This window comes from Dama dama, chromosome 8 (assembly GCF_033118175.1).
Source record: "Dama dama isolate Ldn47 chromosome 8, ASM3311817v1, whole genome shotgun sequence".
NCBI classification, from domain to species: domain Eukaryota; kingdom Metazoa; phylum Chordata; class Mammalia; order Artiodactyla; family Cervidae; genus Dama; species Dama dama.
In genome coordinates this window covers 44,779,733-44,805,910 of record NC_083688.1, presented here as the reverse complement: position 1 = coordinate 44,805,910, position 26,178 = coordinate 44,779,733, and the positions used below count along the sequence as shown (strand labels likewise).

Sequence of the window (26,178 nt, the reverse complement as noted above, 5' to 3'; positions counted from 1 at the left end):
CAGAGCCGGACAGGACTGAGCAACTGAACTGAACTGGTAGGAGACTAAGGAAGCAGACGAAGAGGCAAACAACTAATGTACAAACGGAGTAAAAATAAAAGCTACATCCTGAGGACATTGTGCGTCTCTATTTGTCCAGGTTTGTAACAGCCATGGTGCTTTTCGCACACATTATCTTACTGTTCCCCAGCTCTCTGATGACACATCCTCTAGTTCGATAGTGCGTGCGGAAAGCACTGTGGATGTTAGAAACCTGGACACAGTTCAAAAGCCATCAACTCTTCGGCACTGAGCTTTCTTTATGGTCCCTTGACTGGCATCATCAAGCATCAAAAGGAACTTGTTAGAAATGCACATTCTTGGATTCCACACCGATGGGATTTCAGATGAGTCTCAGCAGCGTGTTTTAACAAATCCTCCAGCGCATCTGATGATCTCCAAGTCCCCACAATCGTCATACTCAGGACGGAACTACGGAGACCACTGCAAGGATGGCGGCCGCCGTCAGAGGACCAAACTTCCTTCTGACCCCTACCTGGATTGTCCTCGCTCCTAGTAGGGGTAGTACACGACCCCACCCAGCCACCACCGCGGAGCAACGTTGCCCCGCTTCGGACTTAGCCCGTGCAGAGTCTTTCCAACTTCAGCCGGAGTACAGGCCAGAAAAGGACTCCTTACTAAACTCCGCTTCCACCCACGAATGTCCTGGGCGTCCCCAGCCTTCCGGCTTCAACTTCCGGCGCAGGGGGGAGGGTGTGGGAGGGGGAGTGGGTGCACGGGTCGGTGCGGAAGGGACTCGGAACGGACGTATCCAACTTCCTCGGCACCGGCGGGGGTGGTGGGGGATATTCGTTCTCCCAACCCTCTCCAGGTGCTAACTAAGAGGCCGGAGGAGACGGCGGTGGAAGAAAGATAGCCTAGTGTAGTCTAAGTGTCCGGGAAATCGGCAACCCAATAAAAGAATAATCTTTGAAAATCACGTTCGCTTTCTTTCCCACCCCAGGCCGCTGAGCCGCGATCCAGGAGGGGTGGAGAAGGGTGGGTAGGACACCGGAGGAAGAAATCTCGCGATATGAGACCGGCCGGGGCGGGGGTGGCACCTCTTCCCTCCTCCTCCTCGCGTTAGTTCCGGTAGCAGAGGAGACACCGCCGCAGTTGCTGCCACCTCCGGGGTTTCTGGCTCTTTTCTCATCGCCTTAAATTCGGTGAGTCCCGGGGCTTGCTCATCTTGGGCCGAGATTGCGGCCCCTAGTCGCTGGGTAGAGGGTGAGGGAGGCGGTGGGTCCTGTGCGGCCCGATCTGGATGGGCCCGGGCGGAGGCCGCCGCATGAAGCCGGCCCAGATCTCGGGCTCGGATTCGGGGGTCTGAGTGGCTGCTTCAGCGGGGAGATCGAGAGGCGGCTGCCCGGGCCAGAACGCGGGGCACAAATGTGCCCCGCGGCTCCACGGACGGAGGCAGTGGGCGAGGCAGGCCCTCGTCCAGCCCTGCCCGGCCTGGGTAACAAAGCCGCCGCGGCCTCTGTTGGGTGATGTACGCGTGGGGGGTTCCGGCGGGCGGGGCGGAGGGGCCGCCACCACCACTGCGGCCGCCTCCACCGCCGCTGCTTTCGCTGGAGGGCGGGCGGATGTACGGGGCGGCGGGGCCCCCGGCGCGAAGCGCCTCGGCGCCTTTGGTCCGCTCGTTGCGGCGGCCGCCACCGCCGACCACGGGGTCAGTGGAGAAGGGGCTGCGGGCGAGGAGCAGCCCTTGGGCGGGGGTGGGTTATTCGTCGCTGGGCTGGAGGCCCGGGAAGGGTTGAATGGGGAGACACGTGCCCGGGCAGGAGGCTTGCCTTGTAAGGCAAGGAGGAGGCTAGGCCCTCTCTCAGCCCCTTTTTGCCGGCTGGAGTGGTGCAAGCGACCGCTACGGTCCGGTCACGACTTGAGGGTAGGGTGGTTCTGCCCTCGGATGAAGGGATTAGCCTTCTGATAGCGTCTTTAAATTGACATACATGTTTTGGATACCTCCTGATTACGGTGGTCGTTTCTGTTAGCCCTCTGTGGTGCTCAGAGTAGTGGAAGATGCAGGCGAATTTAAGCAGGAACGAGGAGACCGTGCTTATGATGGGTGATTTGCCACTAGTCGCAGTGGCGCTGTGAAGTCATTTAAAAGTGGCCTTCACATTTCATCTTTAAAGAGTATTTTGTAGGGAGAAATGCAGGTTTTGAACTTACATTTAATCAAGCAAAGGTAATTCTTTGTGCCCGTCCCAGGTCTATTGCTAGGCTGAAAGTGTATGTTCTACGTAGTTTATCCGTGACTAGGCCAAGGTTTGATGCTTTGTTTTTAAAATGGATGTTTATGGCACTGATATTTTTAAGGCATTATTTTCCCCCTTTAGGGTGTCTTTTATGAATAATCAAAAGCAGCAAAAGCCAACGCTATCAGGCCAGCGTTTTAAAACCAGAAAAAGAGGTAAATATTTATATTCTAATAATATCTTCTTTTCAGACCTCCAGAATAACTTATATTTTGGTTCCTCTGGCAGGCTATTGCTTATTATTAAAACTTAAAGGGAAAGTACCAGAAAGGAGCTTGAATTTGTAGTTGACTGCCATTTCAGATATACCCTTACTGTTTCTACTGCCTTTAAGATTTGTGATATCAACATAGATACATCTAAGCAGGCTAGTGAATGGTCTTTATTGTGAACATACAGTGACTCTAAACAGAAAAAAAAAGTATGGACTTCAGGGCTTCATTTTCACTTGCCAAATTTCATTTAAGCAAGATTTTGCTTGCGAGAAAAGGTTAATTTATAAAAGGAGAACTCCTAATGTGATTACTAGTTTCATCCAAGCTATGTGAACATTTGTGAGAGAAAAATCAGACTTTAACCCATGGAAGTTAATTATGGAACAGAGTTCACATTGCACTGTGTTTTGAAACTATTTCCTCACGGACTTAGTTTAAAAAAAACAACAACACAAGAATTGCATTAACTACTTGTGTTTTATTAGATACTTTGGTGAGTATTAAATACTGTAGCAAGACACTGCACTCATGATACAAAGTTAAGTGAGATGTGGTCTCAGATGTATTTTGTATTAGCTTTAGTGTTTTACCCCTAAACTTTGCAATGTTATTGCTCAAAAGTACATATTGATGTTATCTTACAGGAAACTTTTAGGAAATAAAGAACTGGATCGGCTACTGGTTATAAATTATGTTTTTCAACCCTGAGTGGCAGACTCTTTGAGATGTACATTAGAGAATCTTTTTATAATCTCTCATTGTAGCCTGCCCCCTTACAGCAGGGAACAAGGAGTGTTTTGATTCTAGTCTTTGAAGATTCATTACAATTTAAGCCAGTAAATTTTCTCAAGAGGAATAGTTGGGAACCAGAACAATTCTATAATGGAAAAATCTATATATATTATCTGGTATAATACATTATCAAGTAGTTTTAATATTGTTGTTAGTATCAGGAAGATATGTCACTTCCCCAGATTGAGATTACTCATGGTCTCTTCGTTCTTGTTAATTGGATCCTGATTTGCCTGGGACTGAATAGAGTTCCCAGGACATAGACCTTTCGGTGTTGCAAACAAGAAGAGTCCTAGGCAAACAAAAGGGTTGGTCATCCTAGTGCTATGTAGAAATTAAGACATCATCTAACCTAGATAGGGAAATCAAACCCTGCCCTGGAGTGTATGACAGCCGCACAGTAAAGGCTAGGTATATACCCGAGGCACTGTTTAGAGTGCTTTTTATTTTAGTTATGTCATTTAATATTCAGAACAACTTCATGAGATGGATCCTACTCTTAATCATCATTTACCTCAGGAACATTCAGACATGAAGAATGCACTAAGTTGCTCAACTTCAGATAGTTAAGTGCAGATCTCGGTTTAAATCAGGCAGTTTAAATCCAGAGCCCCTACTCATAACTGCTCCATGTCCTGTATTGGATACTCAAAAAATGTACTTTCTAAAAATTACCTTAATAAGTATTAGAGTGATTTTTCTTTTTTTTTTTTTTTTTCCTTTTTAAGTAGAAAGTGTTACGGTCGTTTAAAGGAAATCAAGAGGTGTCCCGTACTTGGACAAAATTTCACTCAGGAATAAAGTTTACCTGAGGTACAGAAGATATCCTGAATTTCACACTTTTCCAGGTGGAAATTGTCTCCTAGCAGTAGAAACACCCCAGTTCATTTAGGTCACTTAGGAGACCTGCATGAAAAAATAAGAGAGAAGCCATACACTTCTTGTGATAGGCAGTCCTGCCTTGCACTCACAGAGGTGCAACTTGGAAAGGATGTGTTTAGTCTCCTGTCTGTTTGCTTGTGTTACAGGTCTTAGGCAATTAAGTAGCATTTGTTTTTCCCAGGTACTGAAATAAGTGAAATTGTAATGAAGGTGGTTAACTTACTCAGTAGTTACAGCTTCATAAGGCAGTGGTTTCACGCCCTTTTAAAACGTAAATGTTTTGGGGTTTTCCCTCCAGATGAAAAAGAGAGGTTTGACCCTACTCAGTTTCAAGACTGCATTATTCAAGGCTTAACTGAAACTGGTACTGATTTGGAAGCAGTAGCAAAGTTTCTTGATGCTTCTGGAGCAAAACTTGATTACCGACGATATGCAGAAACACTCTTTGACATTCTGGTGGCTGGCGGAATGCTGGGTAAGTGTCTGAGTCTTGTGGGAAGTGTGTTTTATGGGGATTATGTAAAACCCAGCATCTGAACTGTTTGACAGACCTATCAAATCAGGATAGCTTTGTTTCTGTTTGTTTTCTTTTTTCCCCCTTAGGATTTTCACTTTTTGCCTTCTCAAATTATAGTAAATTTGCAGCTCACATTGCTCTGTATAACTTTATATTTGAAATCCATGACAGAACCATAACATTTGGGGAAGACTTTTCAGTCTGATACATAAGTCCCAAAACATCTCTCACTGGTAATTTTTCCAACTTGTGTTTGCACACTCTCAGTTAATGAAGAAATCCATATCTCTTTTTCTGTCTTACCAAATACTTTATATAGACAACCCTCCATATCCAAGGTTCCACATCCATGGATTCAACCCAACTGTGGATCAAAAATTTTCCAGGGAGGGGAGGAGTAGAAACTTCCAAAAAGCAAAACTTGGATTTGCCGTATACAGCAACTATTTTTTAGCATTTATGTTGTATTTGATATTACATACAGTCTAGAGACCATTAAAATATACAGAAGGATAAATGCAGGTTGTATACAGATACTATGCCCCTGGTAACCCCAGTTCAATTCCTGGGTGGGGGAGATCCCTGGAGAAGGGATAGCTACCCACTCCGGTATTCATGGGCTTCCCTGGTGGCTCGGGTAGTAAGAATCTGCCTGCAATGCGGGAGACCTGGGTTTGATCCCTGAGTTGGGAAGGTCCCCTGGAGGAGGGCATGGCAACCCACTTCAGTATTCTGGCCTGGAGAGTCCCCAGGGACAGACAAGCCTGGCAGGTTATAGTCAGTTGGTTCACAGAGTCGGACACAACTGAGTGACTAAGCACACACGTTCTCTTTTATATAAGGGACTTGAGTATTGACAGATTTTCCACCAGAGCCCTGGAGCCAATTCAGGACAGTGCTATACCTGAGTCCATGGGGTGGCAGAGTTGGACACAACTTAGCAATTGAACAAGTAACTGAATACTAATTCTGCATTCTTCTGTGTATTAGCCACTAGCTAATTATCAATCACTTAGAATGTGCCTAGTACAAATTGAGAGGTTAAAAAACACTTTGGATTTTGAAGACAGTGTTAAATAGAATAAGACATCTCAATAATACTTTGAATACTAAAATGTTAATATTTTTGATGTGTTGAATTAAAGTATATCAAAATTAATTTCACTTCTTATTTTTAATGTGGCTGCTAGGAGATTTAGAATTAATTATGTGGCTCACATTATATTTCTACTCGTAGCCCTGCTAATTTACTCCTGCCTTCACTCTCAGCAGCTTAACAGAATGTGCTACTTAGTTACATATCCTCAATTGATGCTGGTAATTTCATTTCCATGGCTCCCTAAAGTATTCCACAATGTTTCCACAGTAACATTGTATTGAACCTCACACCAGGCTGCTGGATTGAGAACTCTTATTTGTGTACATGCAGAATGGAGGCTCAGAGAGTCTTCCATAGCTTGCATGTAGTCAAACAGTTGCTCAGTGGTGGAACTGTGAAATCAGAAAGAAAGATTGAAAGAATTATTAATTTTAAATGAATGTCATTGCAATTTTTTTGTAAAATATACTTTAGCCCCAGGTGGTACACTGGCAGATGACATGATGCGTACAGATGTCTGTGTGTTTGCAGCACAAGAAGACCTAGAGACCATGCAAGCATTTGCTCAGGTAAATTAAACTTTACACAATTCACTTAGCTGTTGTCCATCCAGCTCATGTTTAAGAAATAATCTGCCTTTGTGTTTTTTTTTTTTTTTTTTTTTTTGAATAGTCTGCTTTTAAGAGGTTGGTGGTAGAAGGTTGAAGGAATTTGAGCTGAAAGTTTAGAGGTGTTCTTGGTGTACAGTATGATTTGGAAACTTAAAAATGCATTGAAGAAAACAAAAATAGAAAAAAAATTGAATTACTTTTCCTTTGTTTGTCTAGAATTAATCCATTTTTTAAGGAAAAAAGTCAAGCTGAAAAAGGAAAATCAGTTCCCTGTCATGATTTTCATCATTAAATTATTCTACATATAGCTTTTTAAAGGTGAATGAGTTATAGGCAGATTAGCTTCTTTATCAGTCAGAATCTCATTTGAAAGTTCATACAAGTAAAAAAAAAAAAAGTTCATACAAGTGCATCTAACCTAGGGGTTGTTGTCTTTGTCATTCAGAAAGTAGAACTATATTTTATGATCTTTTGTTAATATCCTACAGGTAGGTAAATGACTTGTATTTGAGCAGTAATTAATTTGTACTTTGATACTTTGGCAATAAAAGTCTATCGGGGCTGGTGATTAAAGTGTTAACATTATTGGTATATTGTAGGATTTCGGAACAGACAGGATTTCTTAAGCTGATTAAATATAATGATTCCTTTGCTGTTCTAGAGATACTGTGGAGAGGTCTTAGTTTCCCTGATTTAGATCTTTTGGGTATCTGACATTTTTACACATGAAGTTATTCAGTTCCTTTATTAATTCTTATAGGTTTTTAACAAGTTAATCAGGCGCTACAAATACCTGGAGAAAGGTTTTGAAGATGAAGTTAAAAAGGTATGAGCAGCAATATCCTTTGTGGAAAACAAAAGGTTAGGGCCAAAGAAGGGAATGTTAAATCCTAATTCTGCCATGGATTTGAGATAATTTTAGATATTTAAGTGGGCTGTCTTTGAAATGAAGTTCCGAGCATATCATGTAGTTTAATTTGCTGTACACTGTTTCTTAGTTCTATGTTCAAGTGGCAAAGGAGTAAAAATCCAAGTGGAGTTTGTTCAAAAGTCAGAGTAACAGATCAGAGCTAAATACCTTGACAAAGAGAAATTTACCATGCTTGCTCTTAGAGTCAGATAGTGTACATATCAGTGCACGGAAAAGTTGGTAAAGTTAATATTAACTCATTCAATACTCTCAAAAGCCCTGTGAAGCAAGTTTTATTTTACACATTTACATGTGGACAAGAGGAGACTGTGCCAGAGGTTAAGTGTCTTGCCTAAGATTATTTAGCTAGTGAGTATTATAACTGAGATACAAACTTGAGTGGTTAGACCTCAGAGCCCATAGTTTTAACCAATATAATATGCTTTACTGCTTCTCTTTATATAATACAGTTGCTCTTTTAACCCTTGACTATTTGCTTTTATAGCTGCTGCTGTTCTTAAAGGGTTTTTCAGAGTCGGAAAGGAACAAGCTGGCTATGTTGACTGGTGTTCTTCTGGCTAATGGAACACTTAATGCATCCATTCTTAATAGCCTTTACAATGAGAATTTGGTTAAAGAAGGTAATCAACCTTTCATAAATGGGTAAAGATGAACTGATATAAAAGTTAGGATATAGTTTGTGTAGATTTGACCTGTGTGATACTGATAGAACTAGTGTCCTTGAATATAATTGGTTCATTTCAATTCAGTCATTTAATGTATAACTTTAGCATTTAGACACACACCAAATATCCAGGGTCTAGACAAAATGTGATTGATTGTAAAGTAAAAATAGAAATGCTGTGGAAACCCAGAGAGATCAATTCCAATTGAGAAACTTGGGAACATTTTAACTGCTTTGATTACTGAGTATTTAACATGCCTTAATGTAATTCTCAGAACAACCCTGTCAAGTGTAAGAATTGTCACTTTCATTTTACACATCAGAAAAATCTAACTTAACTAACAGTACACAACTAACACATGGTAGAATAGAGAAATTGGAATGGGTTGGTAAACAGTGGAAGAGGGAAGTTTAGGGGTAGGTTTGGGGATAAAGTGAATAATCCTCTGTGCTGGACCTTCAGAGGGAGGAAATGGGGAGATAAAGTCATTGAAATCCAAGAAGGTACTTCTGTTAAATAAGCTCTGTTTTTCTACAGGGGTTTCAGCAGCTTTTGCTGTAAAGCTCTTTAAATCATGGATAAATGAAAAAGATATCAATGCAGTAGCTGCAAGTCTTCGGAAAGTGAGCATGGATAACAGACTGATGGTTTGTGACTTTTCATTCTTCCTTTCTTGACAACACTTAAGGAAAATGTGACAGACAGCTTTCCCATTTTTAATCTGTGAGAAGAGGGAAAGTGTTTTTCTTGAATGATTTGAAGACCATTTAACAAGATTAAATTCTCATTTCAGGAACTTTTTCCTGCCAATAAACAAAGCGTTGAACACTTCACAAAGTATTTTACTGAGGCAGGCTTGAAAGAGCTTTCAGAATATGTTCGGAATCAGCAAACCATAGGAGCTCGTAAGGAACTCCAGAAAGAACTTCAAGAACAGATGTCCCGTGGTGATCCATTTAAGGATGTAAGTATTTCACCAGAGTGAGTTTTAATAATAGCTGAGAATGTTATGCTGGGGCTTTGCCTCAGTCTTTTTCATATTTGGTGCCTTACATGTGCCCTGAAATCCTAATAGTTGGGGATTTTGTAAGGTGCAGGCCAATAGACAGACCTTTCTGTTTTCATCGTGGGCTTTTCTTAGGTAGTTTGCCTGTGTGTAACATAAGGTTTAGAAGTAGAAGTCTTTACCTTCTAGTTTTAAAAGTTGTGTAGTTGTATGTGGTCTCCTGGTCATTGCTAGTTGCATGGAAAAGTCTTTATGCTTTTTGAGATATGTATAGTATCAAACTTAGTTCTGCACTAAATATCAAACTTCTGTACGATAATTGGATTCTTTTGCAGATAATTTTGTATGTCAAGGAAGAAATGAAAAAAAACAACATCCCAGAACCCGTTGTCATTGGAATAGTATGGTCCAGCGTAATGAGCACCGTGGAATGGAACAAAAAAGAGGAGCTTGTAGCAGAGCAAGCCATCAAGCACTTGAAGGTATTAGAATTGTGCCTGATAAAACCTTTTGTAAGTGGGGATAAGTGCACTGTCCGTGTACTTTTCCAAAAGGATTTCTCATATCCTATGGTTTCTGGGGTAAGCCACCAGTAAGTAGACAAATAACATTAAATATTGATGATAACCTTTTAAAAAGTCTTAACTTGGGCTTTCTATTACCTACAGGATAAAAACAAACTCATGTTAAAAGTAGCTTAAACCTGTAATTTGGTGTTTGCTTTTGAAAGAATATTGAAAAATAGGAGGATTCTTTCTTTTCCCTTTAAAATATTAAGATTGTAGTCACAGTTATCTGGAATCCTTGGTTTAATATTGCCTCTTTGATTTAAATGCTTAAGAGATTTTTCTGCCTTTTTTTTTTATTTGTTTTAAAAAAAAGACTTCCGCTAAATAGAATATGTAGTGATTGTAACAGATGAGTTGTGTTCTGTCTTAGAAGTTTGTACTGAATGTACAAATTCACTACATTCAGTATAAATTCATTGTACTGAATGACTAAATCTTTTCTCCTTTCCCTTTAAAAGCAATACAGCCCTCTACTTGCTGCCTTTACAACTCAAGGTCAGTCTGAGCTGACTCTGTTACTGAAGATTCAGGAGTACTGCTATGACAACATTCATTTCATGAAAGCCTTCCAGAAAATAGTGGTGCTTTTTTATAAAGGTAATTTAAATTTTGAATTTTGTTAATACATTTATTGCAAAACCTACAAAACTCAAAATAATTGAGTAGTTCTCTGAACATCAGCACCCTAAAGTATTTCACTCCAATCACAGGGCCAAGTTGTCTCTGATATAATTGGGTATGTTTTTAGTGCGTTATCATTGAAACATCTCTGAAGCTTTCTTGATGAGCCTCAGACTTCACCTGCTGTATTCTAACAGTCCTCTTCCCCAGACAGATGATTTTCTTGGTTCCTGTATTTTAAACCTAGAGGCCTACCTGCATCCCCAGATTTTTTTTAAGCACCCTGTGCTTTGGTGATTATCAACTTGTGGTTAGATTTCTTTAAAGTATCTATACCTCCACTTACTTCCTCCAGATTATTTAGAAGTAAGTCTTTAAAGTCCTCATTTAATTCTGGAAAAGTTGATAAATAACTTTTAATTTTATCAGTAAAACACTGGACTTTTTTTTTTTTTTCATTTATTTTTATTAGTTGGAGGCTAACTACCTCACAACATTGCAGTGGGTTTTGTCATACATTGACATGAATCAGCCATGAAGTTACATGTATTCCCCATCCCGATCCCCCTGCCCACCTCCCTCTCCACCCGATTCCTCTGGGTCTTCCCAGTGCACCAGGCCCGAGCACTTGTCTCATGCATCCCACCTGGGCTGGTGATCTGTTTCACCATAGATAGTATACATGCTCTCTCTCGAAACATCCCACCCTCGCCTTCTCCCACAGAGTTCAAAAGTCTGTTCTGTACATCTGTGTCTCTTTTTCTGTTTTGCATATAGGGTTATCGTTACCATCTTTCTCAATTCCATATATATGCGTTAGTATACTGTATTGGTCTTTATCTTTCTGGCTTACTTCACTCTGTATAATGGGCTCCAGTTTCATCCATCTCATTAGAACTGATTCAAATGAATTCTTTTTAATGGCTGAGTAATATTCCATGGTGTATATGTACCACAGCTTCCTTATCCATTCATCTACTGATGGGCACCAAGGTTGCTTCCATGTCCTGGCTATTATAAACAGTGCTGCGATGAACATTGGGGTGCACGTGTCTCTTTCAGATCTGGTTTCCTCAGAAAACACTGGACTTTTAAGTAACATCACAGTACCACATGTAAAATAATTTTTTAATTATCTATCAAATATCCCTAATCATTTATCACAAGATTTCTCAACCTTGACCCTACTGTTTTGGGCCAGAAAACTGTTTTGTAGATGACTGTCCCGTGCATTATAGTGTTTAACAGCATCCCTGGCATCAGCCAACAGGTACCAGCAGCACATCTCCCCAGTGTGACAACCAGCAATGTGTGTAAACATTGTCTGATGTCCCCAGGGGATCAGGTTGTCTTCTGTTGAGAGAAGCACTCTACAAGTTGATAAAAAGTTTCTTAGTATATGGTTCTCATTTCATCTTTTCTACTTTTCTTTAAAATATTAATTTGTTGAAGAAACTAGTTGAGTGTTGAATACAGATTTATTTTGTAAGCAACAAAAATAATTGGTTTTACTCCACATTTCAGTAAAAATAAAAACGCTATGAAGGCATATGCACCTCAGGGAGTGTCCTTAACTCTGCCTTAGTTACGGGAGTACTGTATGAGAACTCCACAGATGTAAAGGTTGCTCTCTTCTTTACAGCTGAAGTTCTGAGTGAAGAACCCATTCTAAAGTGGTATAAAGATGCACACGTTGCCAAGGGGAAGAGTGTCTTCCTTGAGCAAATGAAAAAGTTTGTAGAGTGGCTCAAAAATGCTGAGGAAGGTAAGTCTTTTCATTTGTGAAGCCTGAGAACTTACTTTAATGTGGACAAGAATATGTCCATACATGTCGTCTTTCATTCAGATACCATTTTCTAAAGTACAGATTTTTGTTCATTCATGACACACCTCCAAAAACTCATTTACTTTAAGGCAGGGGAGAAAAACTAAACTTCAGGTATTTTGATGCCTTGGCCATAATACTAACATTCTTAGGAAAATTGAAAATTCTGAGAATGTGTGTATTAGTCATTCACTCATGTCCGACTCTGGAACCTCATGGGCTGTAGCCTCCCAGACTCCTGTCCATGGAGTTCTCCAGACAAGGATACTGGAGTGGGTTGCTGTGCCCTCCAGGGGAATCTCCTCAACCCTGGGACTGAAACCAGGTCTCCTGCAGTGCAGATTTCTTTACCATCTGAGCCACCAGGGAAGTTCAAATACTTAAGAATTTTAAGATTTACAGATGCATACTTTTTGATATCCTCCTCATATGAGTAGATCATTATTAATAAAAATTTTTAAGTAAAGTTATAAATGGAACTTTTACTTTTTGATATCATGTAATGCTTGATTGCACTTTTCCCCTTTTCTAGAATCTGAGTCTGAAGCTGAAGAAGGTGACTGAATTTTGAAACTACACCATCAGTAAAGCAAACAGGAGTTGTAGATAAAATGTCATGTCTCATGTGTCCTGGTTCTTACATCTTCCTACCTCCCTATATCAAGCATGATATAAGGGCTTTCATGGCAAATTTTATTTTAACTGTTTCTATGGTTACTGGAAATGTTGAATTTAGTTTCTAAAACCATGTTTTAAGTAGCTACAGGAGCTATAGATTTGAATCTGATGTTGCATTAGTCTTTTCAGTTATCTTCTACCTCCTGTATTTTCTACTGTAATAATGTAATTTAAGGCCTTCCACAATGAACAGTTCACTTTATTCCCTGGGTTTTCTATATAAACAGTTTTCAAGATATGATTTGGTTAAAAATAATTTGTTATAAAAATTCTGTTTGCAAATTAAACTGTAAAAGTATCCAGTGTCTCAGAAGGCAATGATTTGTGTGATAATTTGATATGCCCAAAGCCCTGCTCATCAATGAAAACTCTCATATACAGTAATTGAATTCATTGACATGAATCTTGAGTATTTGGACCATTGCTTCCATGTTAACATTTTCTTGGCATTTTTAGCCCCAGATGTACTTGAGCTCAATTGTCTGCTCTCTGATTTTTATTCCCTAAAATGAAGCCATGGGGAACAAACTTGAAAGTGGGGTATTTGGGAAATTATATGTGACAACGGTAGTGGGAAGAAAAAAATGGAGCTTTTTCCCATTGAGAAACTTCTGCATTCAGTTTGTTTCTTTCCACAAAACCATTTTCAAATATACCTTGGAAAAAGCCTTGTCACTTAAAGTGTTTTACACTTATCCTGCACTTAGATTCGTGAGAAAGGACTAAAAATAGTGCGAGTAAAGCAAATGACTGTACTAAACCCAGAAAATTGTTGAAAGAAAAATGATCAGCATGTTCTAATTGGGACTGCAAATATAACTCAATATTGCCTGTTGGCTTCGCATATTTGTTGTAAAGAGTAAAGTGCAGTGATAATGATGTATTCCTACTTGGTCATAGTGGACCAGCTTCATTCTCTTCACAGGTTCATTTATGACTTAATTATCTGGCTATTAACTTAACCTAGTTGCCAGTTTTTTAAATTGCCATGAGCCAAATATCTCTTCTATACAGTTGATCCATTTATTTTAATGGCTGCCTTTTTAATTTCCATCTTTTCTTGCTGCTACCTGTCTTTATATGTAGTCATTAGAAAACAAAGTGTGGTCACGCTTTTTGCTGCAAAGATTTCATGTTGGAAGTGAACACTTCGAAAGTTTTTTGACTGGTGAAAGAAACGAGCTTGGAATAATGCCACGAGAGACTTGAGTGGGAATTGCCTTTTTCAAAGGTGCCATTCTTATGAGCCAAGAATTTGTGTTTAGAAGTTTATCTTGAGGGAATAACATGTAATATAGTTTGAAATAAAGGTATAACCTTATGAAGAAGAGCATTATAATTGATACCATTGTGAAGGGGGTGAAATTGTTAAATGAATGACTTTTGATAAAGCTTTCATGCACAGGCAAAATGTATTCACTAGGTTTCTACATAGTGATCTGCTTTTACTTTGTAATTTGTAGTCCTCAAAAGACTTTTTTTAAAAAATAAAGTCTATCCTTACACTTAGGTTTATATAGGTCAGTCTTCTTTTTTTTTTTTAATTTTTTTTTGTAAATTCCATGCTGATGCCTAGTGGTAACTATGTTATGTGTCAGATATATCTACTGTGTAAGCATTAAATAATCGCTCTTTTCATCCTTATGACTCCCAGCTTCACAGAATTCTGATGTAGCAGAAATTACATTAACATTTCTACAACCAAACCTTGCATGTTACTGCAGTACAGAGTGTACCTTGTTTTATTATATACTGTGTATAGTGAAAGTGTGTGTAGTTTTCCAGAAAACTACATTATGATCCTTGTCTGATCAGTTCTTTCCTTCATAATGACAAAGTAGTGTTTACTTACTACAGTATTAACAGTAAGTGGATGTCACCTATGACAGTATAGTGTAAAGAAAGGGAATGCTTTCTAAAAAGACTTAGCAGATTTTCATTCTGAATTTTAAGTGGCAATTTTGAGTCTCAGCTGCCAGTGCCAACCTCAGATATGTAAATATAGATGTTAAGATTGTACTTGTAATCATGAGCCGATACATGTTCATTGATTTTTCCTAACTTGGTGTCAGTTTCTAAAGATAAGTCTCCTCTTAGATACCATAATTAAATGTGTGCTTAGAGCTGATTAAATTTCTTAATTATTCTGGGAGTATTGTCCTAGAGACATTTATTATATTCTTAGGAAAATTCCAAATGCCACAGGATATTTTAACACAGCATGGTGATGGTGGGGAGAAGAAATGCTTGTGACTGAGATTTATTTCCAATTCAATGTTTTTAAGGCTTTTTTCTCATCAACCCTATCCCTAAAGCCTTTTAAACTTTTTTAACAGTGCACCAATGAATTTTTTTTTTGGCCACACTACATGGCTTCCAGGATCTTAGTTCCCCAACCAGGATTTGAACCTGTGCCCTCAGCATTGAAAACATGGAGTCCTAACCACTGGGCCACCAGGGAATTGCCCCAATGAATTTTAGTATCACAGATATGCTGTATATGTATTGTATCTGGTTTTTACATGAAAAGAGTAAGGGGGTTTGGGGGTCCTATTTGGGGGTGACACCAACCCCCATTTGAGAAATCATACCCTAATATATTTTTTAAGGGGAGGGCCACCTAATGGTAGACATTTGCATTGGCAGACATATCTTTATGTGTGTCCAAATCCTGGAGCCGTGTTATTTTCTGCCAGAGTCATAGAAAATAGCAGACCTTTGTTGTCTGCCAGTCACCATCATTGAACAGCTGTGCTTTACACCCTTCCTGCCACAGGCATGAGACAAATCATTTCCCCGTGGCTTTGGACATCTTGATAGATTCTTGCTTGATTTAGAAATGTATTCATAATTAGAATCATTCAGGTTCCTTCTTATCTATAAAAATCAGTTAAAATCCTAGGTGAATGATTTAATTAAAGTAGGTTATAACACTTTGATAAATGGCATTGAAATTTTACCAGTGAGTCTACAGTCATACCCAAGTAAGCTGCTTGCAGGAACTGATAGCACTATTATTGGCTGGTTGAAAATGTAACATGCCAAAGTTTTAGTGTACTTTATTAATTAATACCTAGACTACTGAATTACCTTTGTAAAAATTTCCTCCAATGCTATTTACAGGTGCCACGTAAAACAGGCTAGTGCATTTCTGTGACAATTCTAGTAAACTGCCTTGCTGTGATTTTTCATGTAAAATATTAGTGCTCTAGTATTGATAAAGAGTATGTCTATTCACCAGCCTACTGAGGCCTAATGGTTTCACATATAATTATTAAGAAATATGTTTTTAAGATGGCTTTATATAAGCGGGATCTAGAAAATAAGTACTTTTGACTTCAAAATAATGAGTTTATAATTGGCCTCTGTCTAAAAAACTTGAATTGTAGTGGATTTGTACTTAAACACAATCTTGCATAATTGTATGAAATTTGGTTTGGATCAGAAAGATTTCCAAACTCCTTTCCCTCTCTACTTTTTTTTCCTTCTATTTAACTATGGCTATTAGCCACCATACCAAATCCAGTCGTTTTAATTTTCCAATGCACTTATAATCCTTTTATCTTTATTCCAAGATTATAATTTCACCTCTTAATGAATTGAAAAAAGGGTGAGAATATTTTACAAATTCACTCAATTGCTGTCAAGTTATTTACTCAGTTAACCTTAAAGTAAAGGCTTCAACTGTTTGTGCCTGCTCTAGTACCCTAGAGGAGACAATGGCAACAAACCTGTTCAGTCCTTTGCTTTGTAGACTTTATCGAGAGGGACCAATATCTCATTAAACTGTGATACAATTAGAATGTTTATAGTTGTATTGGTGTAGGTCTGCGAACTATGCATTCAATATGTATAATGAATTTGGGGTGCTACAGAGTTATCAAATATAATTGAGTTGTTTCATTTCAGGGAATTTCCAGTCAGTGTAATAACCATTTTAAAATATCTTAGGATGAAAATAGTTTAAACCATTTTTTTTTAAAGCCAAACTCCTGAAGGCTGTGCTTCAAGTTGACTTAGAGGTAAACATTGGGGAAATACAGACTGAAGAATACTCTTTTCAGAAAGGTGTTCTACATTCTCTGCATCTTAAGAATAAAATATTATCTCTGTAAGTACACTTTATTTCCATTCTAGTTAGGACTAATGGATCCTGGCATGGCAAATAGCTGAAGAATGGAGAAAACGGGATAGCTGATAATCCAGATAGTTTTTGACAGTCTGAACAACCTCAAGTACAGCCGTTCAAGCCAGTAATTACATTGCTGCATTATTTCTGTGTTTAACTGTGAAATTTGCTTCTTGCCTGTACCCCTGAAATTGAATAAAATTTCATGAACTCCTTACTAATGTAAAAAGAAGAGCAATGACTTGCACTGGTTGTTGTCAGTAACCTTTGAGTGCTGGAGTTGGTTAAAACTCGGTCCTTTTCCTGGTCCTTTCTGTTTTGCCTTCGTGTTTAAAATACCATCAAAAGACCTGTGCCCTCAGAAGACAATTGTTTCCAGATAATGTTTGCTTTCGTTTGACTCACATGTACTTCAAACTCCCATCCAAACCTGTGCACGTTCAAAAATTGCCATCTACCCTCTCCAGAAAGCTTCAGGTCCCTTCTCTTCTCACATCTAACAGATCAAATCCTACCCATTCCAATTACAGAATCACTTCTTTCCAATGCCATCACCTGAATTGAAGCCATCAGCATCTCTTATGGAGAAGGCAATGGCACCCCACTCTAGTACTTTTGCCTGGAACATTCCATGGACGGAGGAGCCTGGTGGGCTGCAGTCTATGGGGTTGCTAAGAGTCGGACACGACTGAGCAACTTCACTTTCACTTTCACTTTTCACTTTCATGCACTGGAGAAGGAAACGGCAACCCACTCCAGTGTTCTTGCCTGGAGAATCCCGGGGATGGCAGAGCCTGGTCTATGGGGTCACACAGAATCGGACATGACTGAAGCGACTTAGCAGCAGCATCTCTTAACACCTAGTGAAAGTGAAAGAAGCTGCTCAGTCATGTCCGACTCTGTGCGACCCCATGGACAATAGTCTGCACCAGGCTCCTCCGTCCATGGGATTTTCTGGGCAAGAGTACTGGAGTGGGCTGCCACTCCAAGGAATCTTCCCGACCAAGGGATCGAACCCACGTCTCCTGCATTGTACACAGACGCTTTTCCGTCTGAGCCACCAGGGAAGTCCAACACCTAGGGTAGTGTTTAAATGCAAGTGTAGTTTTAAGACTTTTGCCTTTGCCTGGAGGGTGCTGTATAATCCTTTAACTCAATCTGCCTTCCCCTCATTCACCACTATATACTCTGTATTCGATAGTATTTGTCTGTTAGTAAGCATTAAATTTTAGTTGAATATGTGAAGGAAGAAGTCTGGTGTTTCCTGAATTAGAATACTGAAGTTGAGTATATAAAAAAATGAACTTCTGGGGATGTTTACATGTAGAATTAACTCTGTTACATGAATTTGACAAGATTAATCCAAGATTTCTCTTCAGTGCTTAGGGTTGCTGTGACTGTTGTGGCCAGAATTAGAGTCAGTCTGTCAGCAGAGAAGCTTTGCTGAGTTTAAGGCTATGGAGGTGAGCAGGACTGGCTGCCAAAATTCAGGCCTGTGGAACGGAGCAGGTAATCAAGAGTGAGGTGAGTGCAAAACAAAGACATTAGAGGTACCAGCAAGTCGGAGAGTTCACTTTCAAGGGCTTTCTATAATCTACCACTCATGCCACAAGAAACAAAAGAGGTTTGTAAGCCCTCAGCATCAAAACTGCACGCCTTCCCGAAACACAATCTTGGATGAAGATGTCACGCTGATCTATGAGCTGTGTGATTGGGTAAATAATCCAACCTCTAAGCCGCCTTTTCTGCATCTGTAAAAGAAGGAACTGTGATAATGATGCCGATTTCATGGAGTGGTTGAGAAGTTTACAATGAAATGATCTGTTTAAATAGAGATGCTTGATGCAGTACTTGTCACATAATCACTTGATTCAGCAGCTATTTTGTTTGGCAAGGAAGGATATGTTCATGGGAAACTGAGAGCTCTGAATTCAGGTCTCTTGATAGATTTGCATTGGTAGAAGGTAATGGAAGTTTCAACAACCATCATCACGCTGCCTGCTTTAGCAACACTATTGTGTGTGCCCATGCTCCACAACAGAAGAAGCCGCTGCAACGAGAAACCTGTGCGCTGCAAACTAGAGCGTAGCCCCCACTTGCCGCAAGTGGGGAAAGCCTGCGTACAGCAATAAAGACTCAGAACAGCCAGAAATAAATTTTTTTTTTTTAATATTTTTAAAAAGTCACAAAGAGTTAATGGTAGATGAAAAATACTCAATTGTTGGAAGAAGGGAAGCAGATGACCGACTGACTTGGTTTCAGCACTCTCTGTTCTAACCCCGTGTGGCACAGTAGAGAGCCAACAAGGAGAAACAGATCAACACTGCAGGGCCCAAGAAAGTCTCAGAAGTTTGGACTGCTCGTTTTAAGGATGCGGGTAAGGAATAAAGCTGAAAATAGATGAATTTATTGGGCTCTGTAAGAGCACCTCTATCCTTTCTCAATTTATGCCACCACTGACTGCCCTTACAGAAGTCAGCAGAAAATGGGTATACCATCTGTATAAATGGGGAGAAATGATGGGGGCTATGGACTAGTTGATGGCATACAGGATAAGAGCGCCATGTTAAACTCCCCCCTCCAAAAGCGTGGGCAGATCCCTAGCACAATACCCTTGTGTAGCAGAGCCACAGTAGTCCCCAAATAGTGATTCTTCCGATTTGTTCTTTTTTTTTTTTAAAAAAAAAAAATCTGCTTTTCAGATAAATAAACCAGTCATTTATTCCCCTCTTTTTCTTGTTTAGAAATTCTCATGATCCCTCAGACAGTTCCCTCTGGAACGAGCTTTCCTCTTCTCCCCCAGCCAGCCCCAGTGGGTTCACCTTTACAGGCTCTGGGCCGATTTGTTCTTAAGACTCCTCAACCTTTAGTAGGACACTTGTCTGCTCACAGAACATCTGTCAGCCTCCCTTGTAAGTAAGAGTGACCATATGATTCAGCTACAGACGATGCCTTTAGAGGAAGTGGCCATGTCTTTTCCCTTCCCTTTTTTTCTTCCTGCTACCTGGGAAATGGGCATGATGACTGGAGTTCAAACAGGATTCTTGGACAATAAAGATGAACTATTTGTGGAGAATTGCAGAGCAACAAAATAGGAAAATCCTGAGTTCATAACAGCATTATATCCCTGAACAACCTACATCTGAACTACTTTCAGATAATCTTATCTAGATCATTTTTATTTCAGGTATCCTATTCCATGCAGATGAATGTAATCCTGAATGGTTCTTTAGAAATATAAAGTGAAACAGCAAACAAAATAGCCATAATAGACTCAAGGAGAAAATCCAAATAAATCCATCATCATGGGGGGAAAAATTCAGGAGGTAATGTGCCAAGTATGAAGCTGTTGTCTCTTAGCTTCAACATACCCTTTCATCCTACATGATTTTAGGGCTGGAACTCTGCACACTGCATTTCTTGTATGCCATCTGGTTCTCAGTTGTGTCCTATTCTTTGCGACCCCATGGACTGTAGCCTGCCAGGCTCCTTTGTCCATGGGATTCTCCAGACAAGGACAATGGAGTGGGTTGCCATTTCCTTCTCCAGGGTATCTTCCCAGCGCAGGGATCGAACCCAGGTCTCCTGCATTGCAGGCGGATGCTTTACTGCCTTGAACTACTAGTTAGGCTCTGCCGATAGAGGGTCTTCGAGGGAAACTGGAGTGATAAAGCAGGAGGCTGACTTGCTGCTGCCTGTTCCTGTCAGTGTCAGCTCAGCAATGGCCCTTCACCCCCGCAAAGGCACTGGGCTCCATTCTGCAGTTTTCCACACTGACTACAGTCACTCTCAGAAATACCAGGACCAGCCAACTGGCATTTTTCTCTCAAAAATCTGCCTCAGCTCCACGGGGTTCATTCTCTGAGTTGAAGGCTGTAGCCAAGCATGCGCCCCTCCCCAAACTGAATCCTTGCACTTTGGGTTCTCTTCTAAACCTTTAAAGCCTTTTTCCCTTCAGCCACAGACAGGATTGCTGCTTCTTGCAGTTACTACCTCTGCCTTGTCAATTCCCTCATTCTTACTTTAAAATACTTTATATATATAAAATATATATATTATATTTTTATAATATATAAAAATTAAACAATTTTTATTGTTTAATAATTAAATTATTAAATCTAATTGTTAAAACAATTAGATTTTTTTTCTGGTCTCCTGGCTGGAAAGAATTGGCACCAGGAGTGGTCCTTGAAAACAAACTGTGAAAGAGAGAGGGTATTCGGGATCTGGTTTGTACTTGAATACACTCTGGAGCTTTTTTGGCAGAAACAGAATTCTAGGAATCTATGGCGTGAAATAGCATCACAGTTAATGAAATTATTGATGAAGCACTTCAAAAGTGAAGTGTTTGAGAGACCCAGTGCCTGCTGCACTGACCAGTATTGGCCATTACTGCATAATGACTACTACAAGGACGTGGCTTGGAATGCTGGCATCTGAATGCATGAGTCACCGCAGAGGCCAGAAAGCAATGAGATGACATATTCAAGGTGCTTTAAAAAAAAAAAAAAGAATGTCATTCAAGAATTCTGTAGGCAGCAAATCTATCCTTCAAAAATGAAGGGAAAATTGAGAAATTCACAGAAAAATAAAAACAGAAAATCTGTTGTAGAAGACCTGCCCTACAAGAAGTACTGAAGAGTCCTTCAGGCTGAAACGAAAGGGACACTAGACAGTAACTCAAACCCACATAAATAAAGAGTATCGGTAAATGTCGCTACATAGGTAAGTGTAAAAGTATAAATGTATTTTTTGTAATTCTTTTTTCTCCATCTGATTATAATACAAGTACATAATAATAAAACTGTTGAACTTATGATGTCGAATGATGTAGTCTGTGATGATCACAGCACAAGTAGGAGTAGAGACAGCACAGGTATATGGGAGATTTACCACACCATTGAGCTGGATTCCAAAACGTAGTCCCCCGAGAGGGAGCTGCCGAGAGCAGGTGTTCAACGAAAGCAAGAAGGAAGCCTCACGGGCTTTCATGACCTGGCATGACTGCTGCTATGTCTATTATTTGAAGCAGTTACCAGTTCCAAAGAATATGTGAAGTGGGAGAGATTGTTGTAGATATTTTTGGAAAAATTCTGCCACACCTATCTTACAGCGAGACTTTCACTATAAGAAAAAAAGCAAGAGGTACAACCTCATTTCTAAAGTTTAAAAATGAGTACATAAGAAATTCCCTGGAGGTCCCATGCCTCAGACTCTGCAGGAAGCCCAGGTGCAATCCCTGGTCAGGGATGTAGATCCCACATGCCACAACTAAGAGTCAGCATGCCACAGTGAAGATTGGAGTTCCCACAACGATGACTCGGTACAGCCAAATAGATAATAAATAAAATTTTTGTTTCAATGTGTACATAGGTACAGATGCAAATGCATCTCTGGGATGGGGATGAGGATGAGGAAGATGAGTGAAATGGGACTTTAATCTATTTTAATCTATATTATTTTATATTTTATATTGTTTGAATCTTCTATTAATGAGGAGTGTTCATGTATTATTTCAGTACTAAATTATAAAAGTTGAAAATAGCAGTTTCTAACAAATAATACAATCTATGGATGCCTTCAGTTTACCAAAGAAAAGACAAAGGCAACATGTATATATATATGACTTATCAGTCATACACTGATATACTGATAATGACATACTACTACCAATTAAGAATCGGATGTTAGAACACAGGGGTTTCAGAGGAATCTGAGCCCTGTGAGGGGAGATTTTCTAGAACCTACAGTTCAAAGTTCTTTGTGAAAGCAGACCAGTAAGAGTTATTCCACGTCTGGCTTACCAGCAATAGAGTAAATCTCACAGGATGCAGAAAAATGAAGCATTTATGGCGGGCAATATATCAATAGATTTACAAATGCTTCAGTGATACCTGAGAAGTGAAAATCCCAACTTTTGCTGTCTTGGATGAAGTATTTTGTTTGCTGCTTGGTTTCTGCTTCCGGCAATGGCAGGATAACATATTCCAAACAAACTCTCTTACTAAGAGCAACTAGAAAACCTGAATAAAATGTAAAATGCATAAGTTGGAAACACTGAGGAGTTACCACCAGTGATGTCTTGGGGACTAACATTCCTGAGAAGGGAAAAGGGAGGTCCAAAGAGGGAACACCTCAAAATATTAAGGCATTTACCAACGGTGGCTGAGAGGCTGAGGAGAGTTCTAGGTGGTTGCATGCGGGGGGTGGGGAGGGAGGCAGGGCGGGCAGAGGGTGTTGAAGGCCTGCCACGGAGGACCACAGAAGCATGCCTCCTCTGTGGCAGGAGGACCCCAGATGCTTCACTTAGGACCCTGCAGCATATACCACCAGTGGCCTGCCCACTTCCCTCGGACCTCCCGCCGTCATACTGAATGGAGGTGACCTTCCAGCTGTGGGCATCTCATTTGCATTGCTTTGTCTGTGAGCTGCTCTGTGTTTGGCAGGCTGAAAGGCTGAGTCTCCCTACCCCAGGAGTCCTCAACATTGCCCCTTGGGGAGAATACTCTGAGGCCCATTTTCTACATTGGCTCCCAGACGTCCACAGAGGAGTTATGTTCTAGGTATATCCACAACGGGAACTTCTTGATGATGCATCCTGTTTCGACTGCCTTCCCTTCCTTGTTGCACTTCACTCTCTTACTGGTGTTTTTTGGCGTCACCTCCCAAAGAACCTACTTGCATTTGAAATCATGTTTCAGAGTTTCTGCTTCTGGGGAAATCCCAAACTAAAGCAGCAGGGACAAGAGATGATCCTACAAGATGAGACACTCAAGACAGGATTCCTGATTAGATCATTCACGGACCAGATGGTAACAAGGAAGGCTGCAATGGTGAAGAGTCAGAGATATTATCCTTCCTGGATAATCTAGTGAGCCTGCCACACCACCACAGTTCTACACACACACACACACACACACACGGTGAGACCTCTGGACACACACACACACACACACACACACACACACGGTGAGACCTCTGGATACACACACACACACACACACGGTGAGACCTCTGGACTGGAGAACAGAACATTTACTCACAGAGCGTCTGTGCTGGCTCCCCACACTGCAGCTCCCTGCAGGTTGATGGGAAGAGAGCCAGATGTATCTGCCAGTGTGAACCCTGGAACCGTGACACTCAGAGCGGATACATGATGAAAGCACAGCTGTGCCCACTCTCCCTTTGATTGGGTAAAAGAAAGAAGGTTCTGAGGTTTTATTGCCCTTAAGTGACTGAGTGAAAGCCACTCAGTCATTTCCAATTCTTTGAGACCCTATAGACGATAGCCCACCAGGCTCCTCTGTCCATGGAATTCTCCAGGCAAGAATATTGGAGTGGGTTGCCATTTCCTTCTCCAGGGGATCTTCCTGACACAGGGATTGAACCCAGGTCTCCTACATTGCAGGCAGGCTCTTTATCATTTGAGCCAGCAGGGAAGTTGTTTTTGTTTTTTTTATTGCTCTTAGAACAGAAGCAAATGGCTCCAGGGAAGGTGAGTCTCTAAAACCCCATAGAGCAATTCATTGTCTCTAATTTCCAAGATATGTTTGTCATTCAGTCTTTTTAAAAATAATTTATTCATTTATTTTTTGCTGTGCCGGGTCTTCATTACTTTGCACGAGCATTCTCTAGTTGCAGTGAGCAAGGGCTTCTCTAGTCGCGGTGAGGAGGCTTCTCATTGTGGTGGCTTCTCTTGTGGTGTGGCACAGGCTCTAGGGTACGCAGTTTGCAGCAGTTGCACCTTGCGGGTTCTAGAGCTCAAGCTCAATAGTTGCAGTGCACAGGCTCAGTTGCTATATGGCATGTGGGATCTTCCTGGACCAGGGATGGAACCCATGTCTCCTACATTGGTGGGCAGATTCTATACCAACAAGCCACCAGGGAAGCCCTCATTCAGCCATTCTTTAACCCAGAGAGACAGTCGGGAAGCCCAGACTGTGCAGAAACTTGAACGTTCCCATGGAGCACTGTCTTCCAAAATAATCTATGGACAGGATCCATTACAAGCAGGTTCAGAGGGCACAGGTACGTCCCATCATATACCTACATTGCAACAGCTCTTCTCCCTTGGTTTTGGTGTTTTAGAGGGAGGGGTAAGTAGGTATTGCAGGCTGGTCATGGATGGGTTAGCTCACTAGTTGGTGTAGCTGAAAATGGACTCTTTTGTATTATAATCCCACTCAGAGGTGGCTCTGAAAGAGTAGTGAGGGAAAAAATTCCTCCAGTGGACAGAGCTCTTTGCACAGCCTAAAATATGTAATACCTGGTCATTAAATATTTTAGGGACAAAAGTGGCCTGATGTAGGATATATGAACTTTTGTAAGGATACATATGAACTCTTGAGCACCAGGGCAAATAAATCAGTGGGTAAGTCAGGGGCTGAATGCTGCCTGATTATTTGGAACTTTTTATGTTGGTTGACCATCAGCCAAATAAAGGTGTTAGTATATCACAGGGAAACGGGCCAGATTATGATGAAAGATAGGCTTGCCACTACAGAACAAGGCAGAATATGTCTGGAACTTTAAGGACTCACTCTTGGTAGGTGTATGACTTGATGATTACAAGTCCATAACTGCAGCAAACATGGCCTTACAAAGGCAAGGTAAGCAGGGACTCATTTGCCTCAGAAGGGATGAAGGAATGGGCCTCCCATCAGAAGCAAGCCTCAACTAGCATAGTGTGAATCTAGAATGTGTGGTAAAGCAGAGGGTGATAAATATTAATACTGGCCTCAGCACCGACTGGTAGGCTTTATAGCTTATTCTACTCAACCTCCTGTTACAGTCAGGGTTTTTGTTTGTTTGTTTTGTTTTGACTTGTGACCAGCCACCACCTGGAGGAATCGGTGTCAGGACAGGGTAAAAACAGACATCGCTGTTGTCCCCCCACCACACATCCTATCAGGCCATATCAGGTCCCCCTTCTCCTATCAACACCTCCATTTCTTTGCCTGAGGGCTTTGCCTGAGCCAGCACCCACTCCGTCTAAATGCAGAGTCCAGAAGTACCAAGAATTAAGCCCACCCACTGACCTCCATGTTTAGTCAGAGCAGCCTAAATCACAGTTGGTGTATACGTATTTCTATCTCTGGTAACTTAGGTAGAATAACTTTAAGACATGTTCTATCTATACTGGTTCCCAAAGTTCCTCAGTGGTATCAAACTTCAACTATCCAGTGACAAGTAGTTTTCTTGACAACTACTATCAAGAAAATAGCTTGATAATATACATTATATTAGCTGTTTTTTGTTCCCTGTCTCCACTTCCCATTCCACAATTGATAATTGATGGCATCATCTCTCAAATAAACTTTCTGTTATTTCTGTGGTCA

At 40.6% G+C, this 26,178-nt stretch overlaps 1 protein-coding gene and 1 non-coding gene across 3 annotated transcripts; one reads left to right on the top strand and one right to left on the bottom strand.

The window, feature by feature from the left end:
• The first annotated feature begins 1,051 nt into the window (after positions 1-1,051).
• Positions 1,052-14,226, top strand: BZW1 (basic leucine zipper and W2 domains 1). Of its 2 annotated transcripts, XM_061149036.1 has the most exons (12): positions 1,052-1,205; positions 2,382-2,455; positions 4,488-4,664; positions 6,280-6,374; positions 7,177-7,242; positions 7,832-7,967; positions 8,550-8,659; positions 8,806-8,976; positions 9,354-9,500; positions 10,046-10,184; positions 11,851-11,973; positions 12,566-14,226. In XM_061149036.1, exons 2-12 carry the CDS (start codon positions 2,392-2,394, stop codon positions 12,595-12,597), a joined length of 1,260 nt encoding a protein of 419 aa, XP_061005019.1. In that variant the 5' UTR covers positions 1,052-1,205; positions 2,382-2,391; the 3' UTR covers positions 12,598-14,226. The 2 variants fall into 2 exon arrangements, with proteins under 2 accessions (XP_061005019.1, XP_061005020.1); XM_061149037.1 differs by lacking the exons at positions 1,052-1,205; positions 2,382-2,455; positions 6,280-6,374 and having other exon boundaries at positions 4,587-4,670.
• Positions 14,227-19,595: 5,369 nt separating this feature from the next.
• Positions 19,596-19,715, bottom strand: LOC133061055 (small nucleolar RNA SNORD22). The gene has a single exon (XR_009693893.1). It is a non-coding gene; the product is annotated as a small nucleolar RNA SNORD22 (small nucleolar RNA).
• Positions 19,716-26,178: the final 6,463 nt, after the last annotated feature.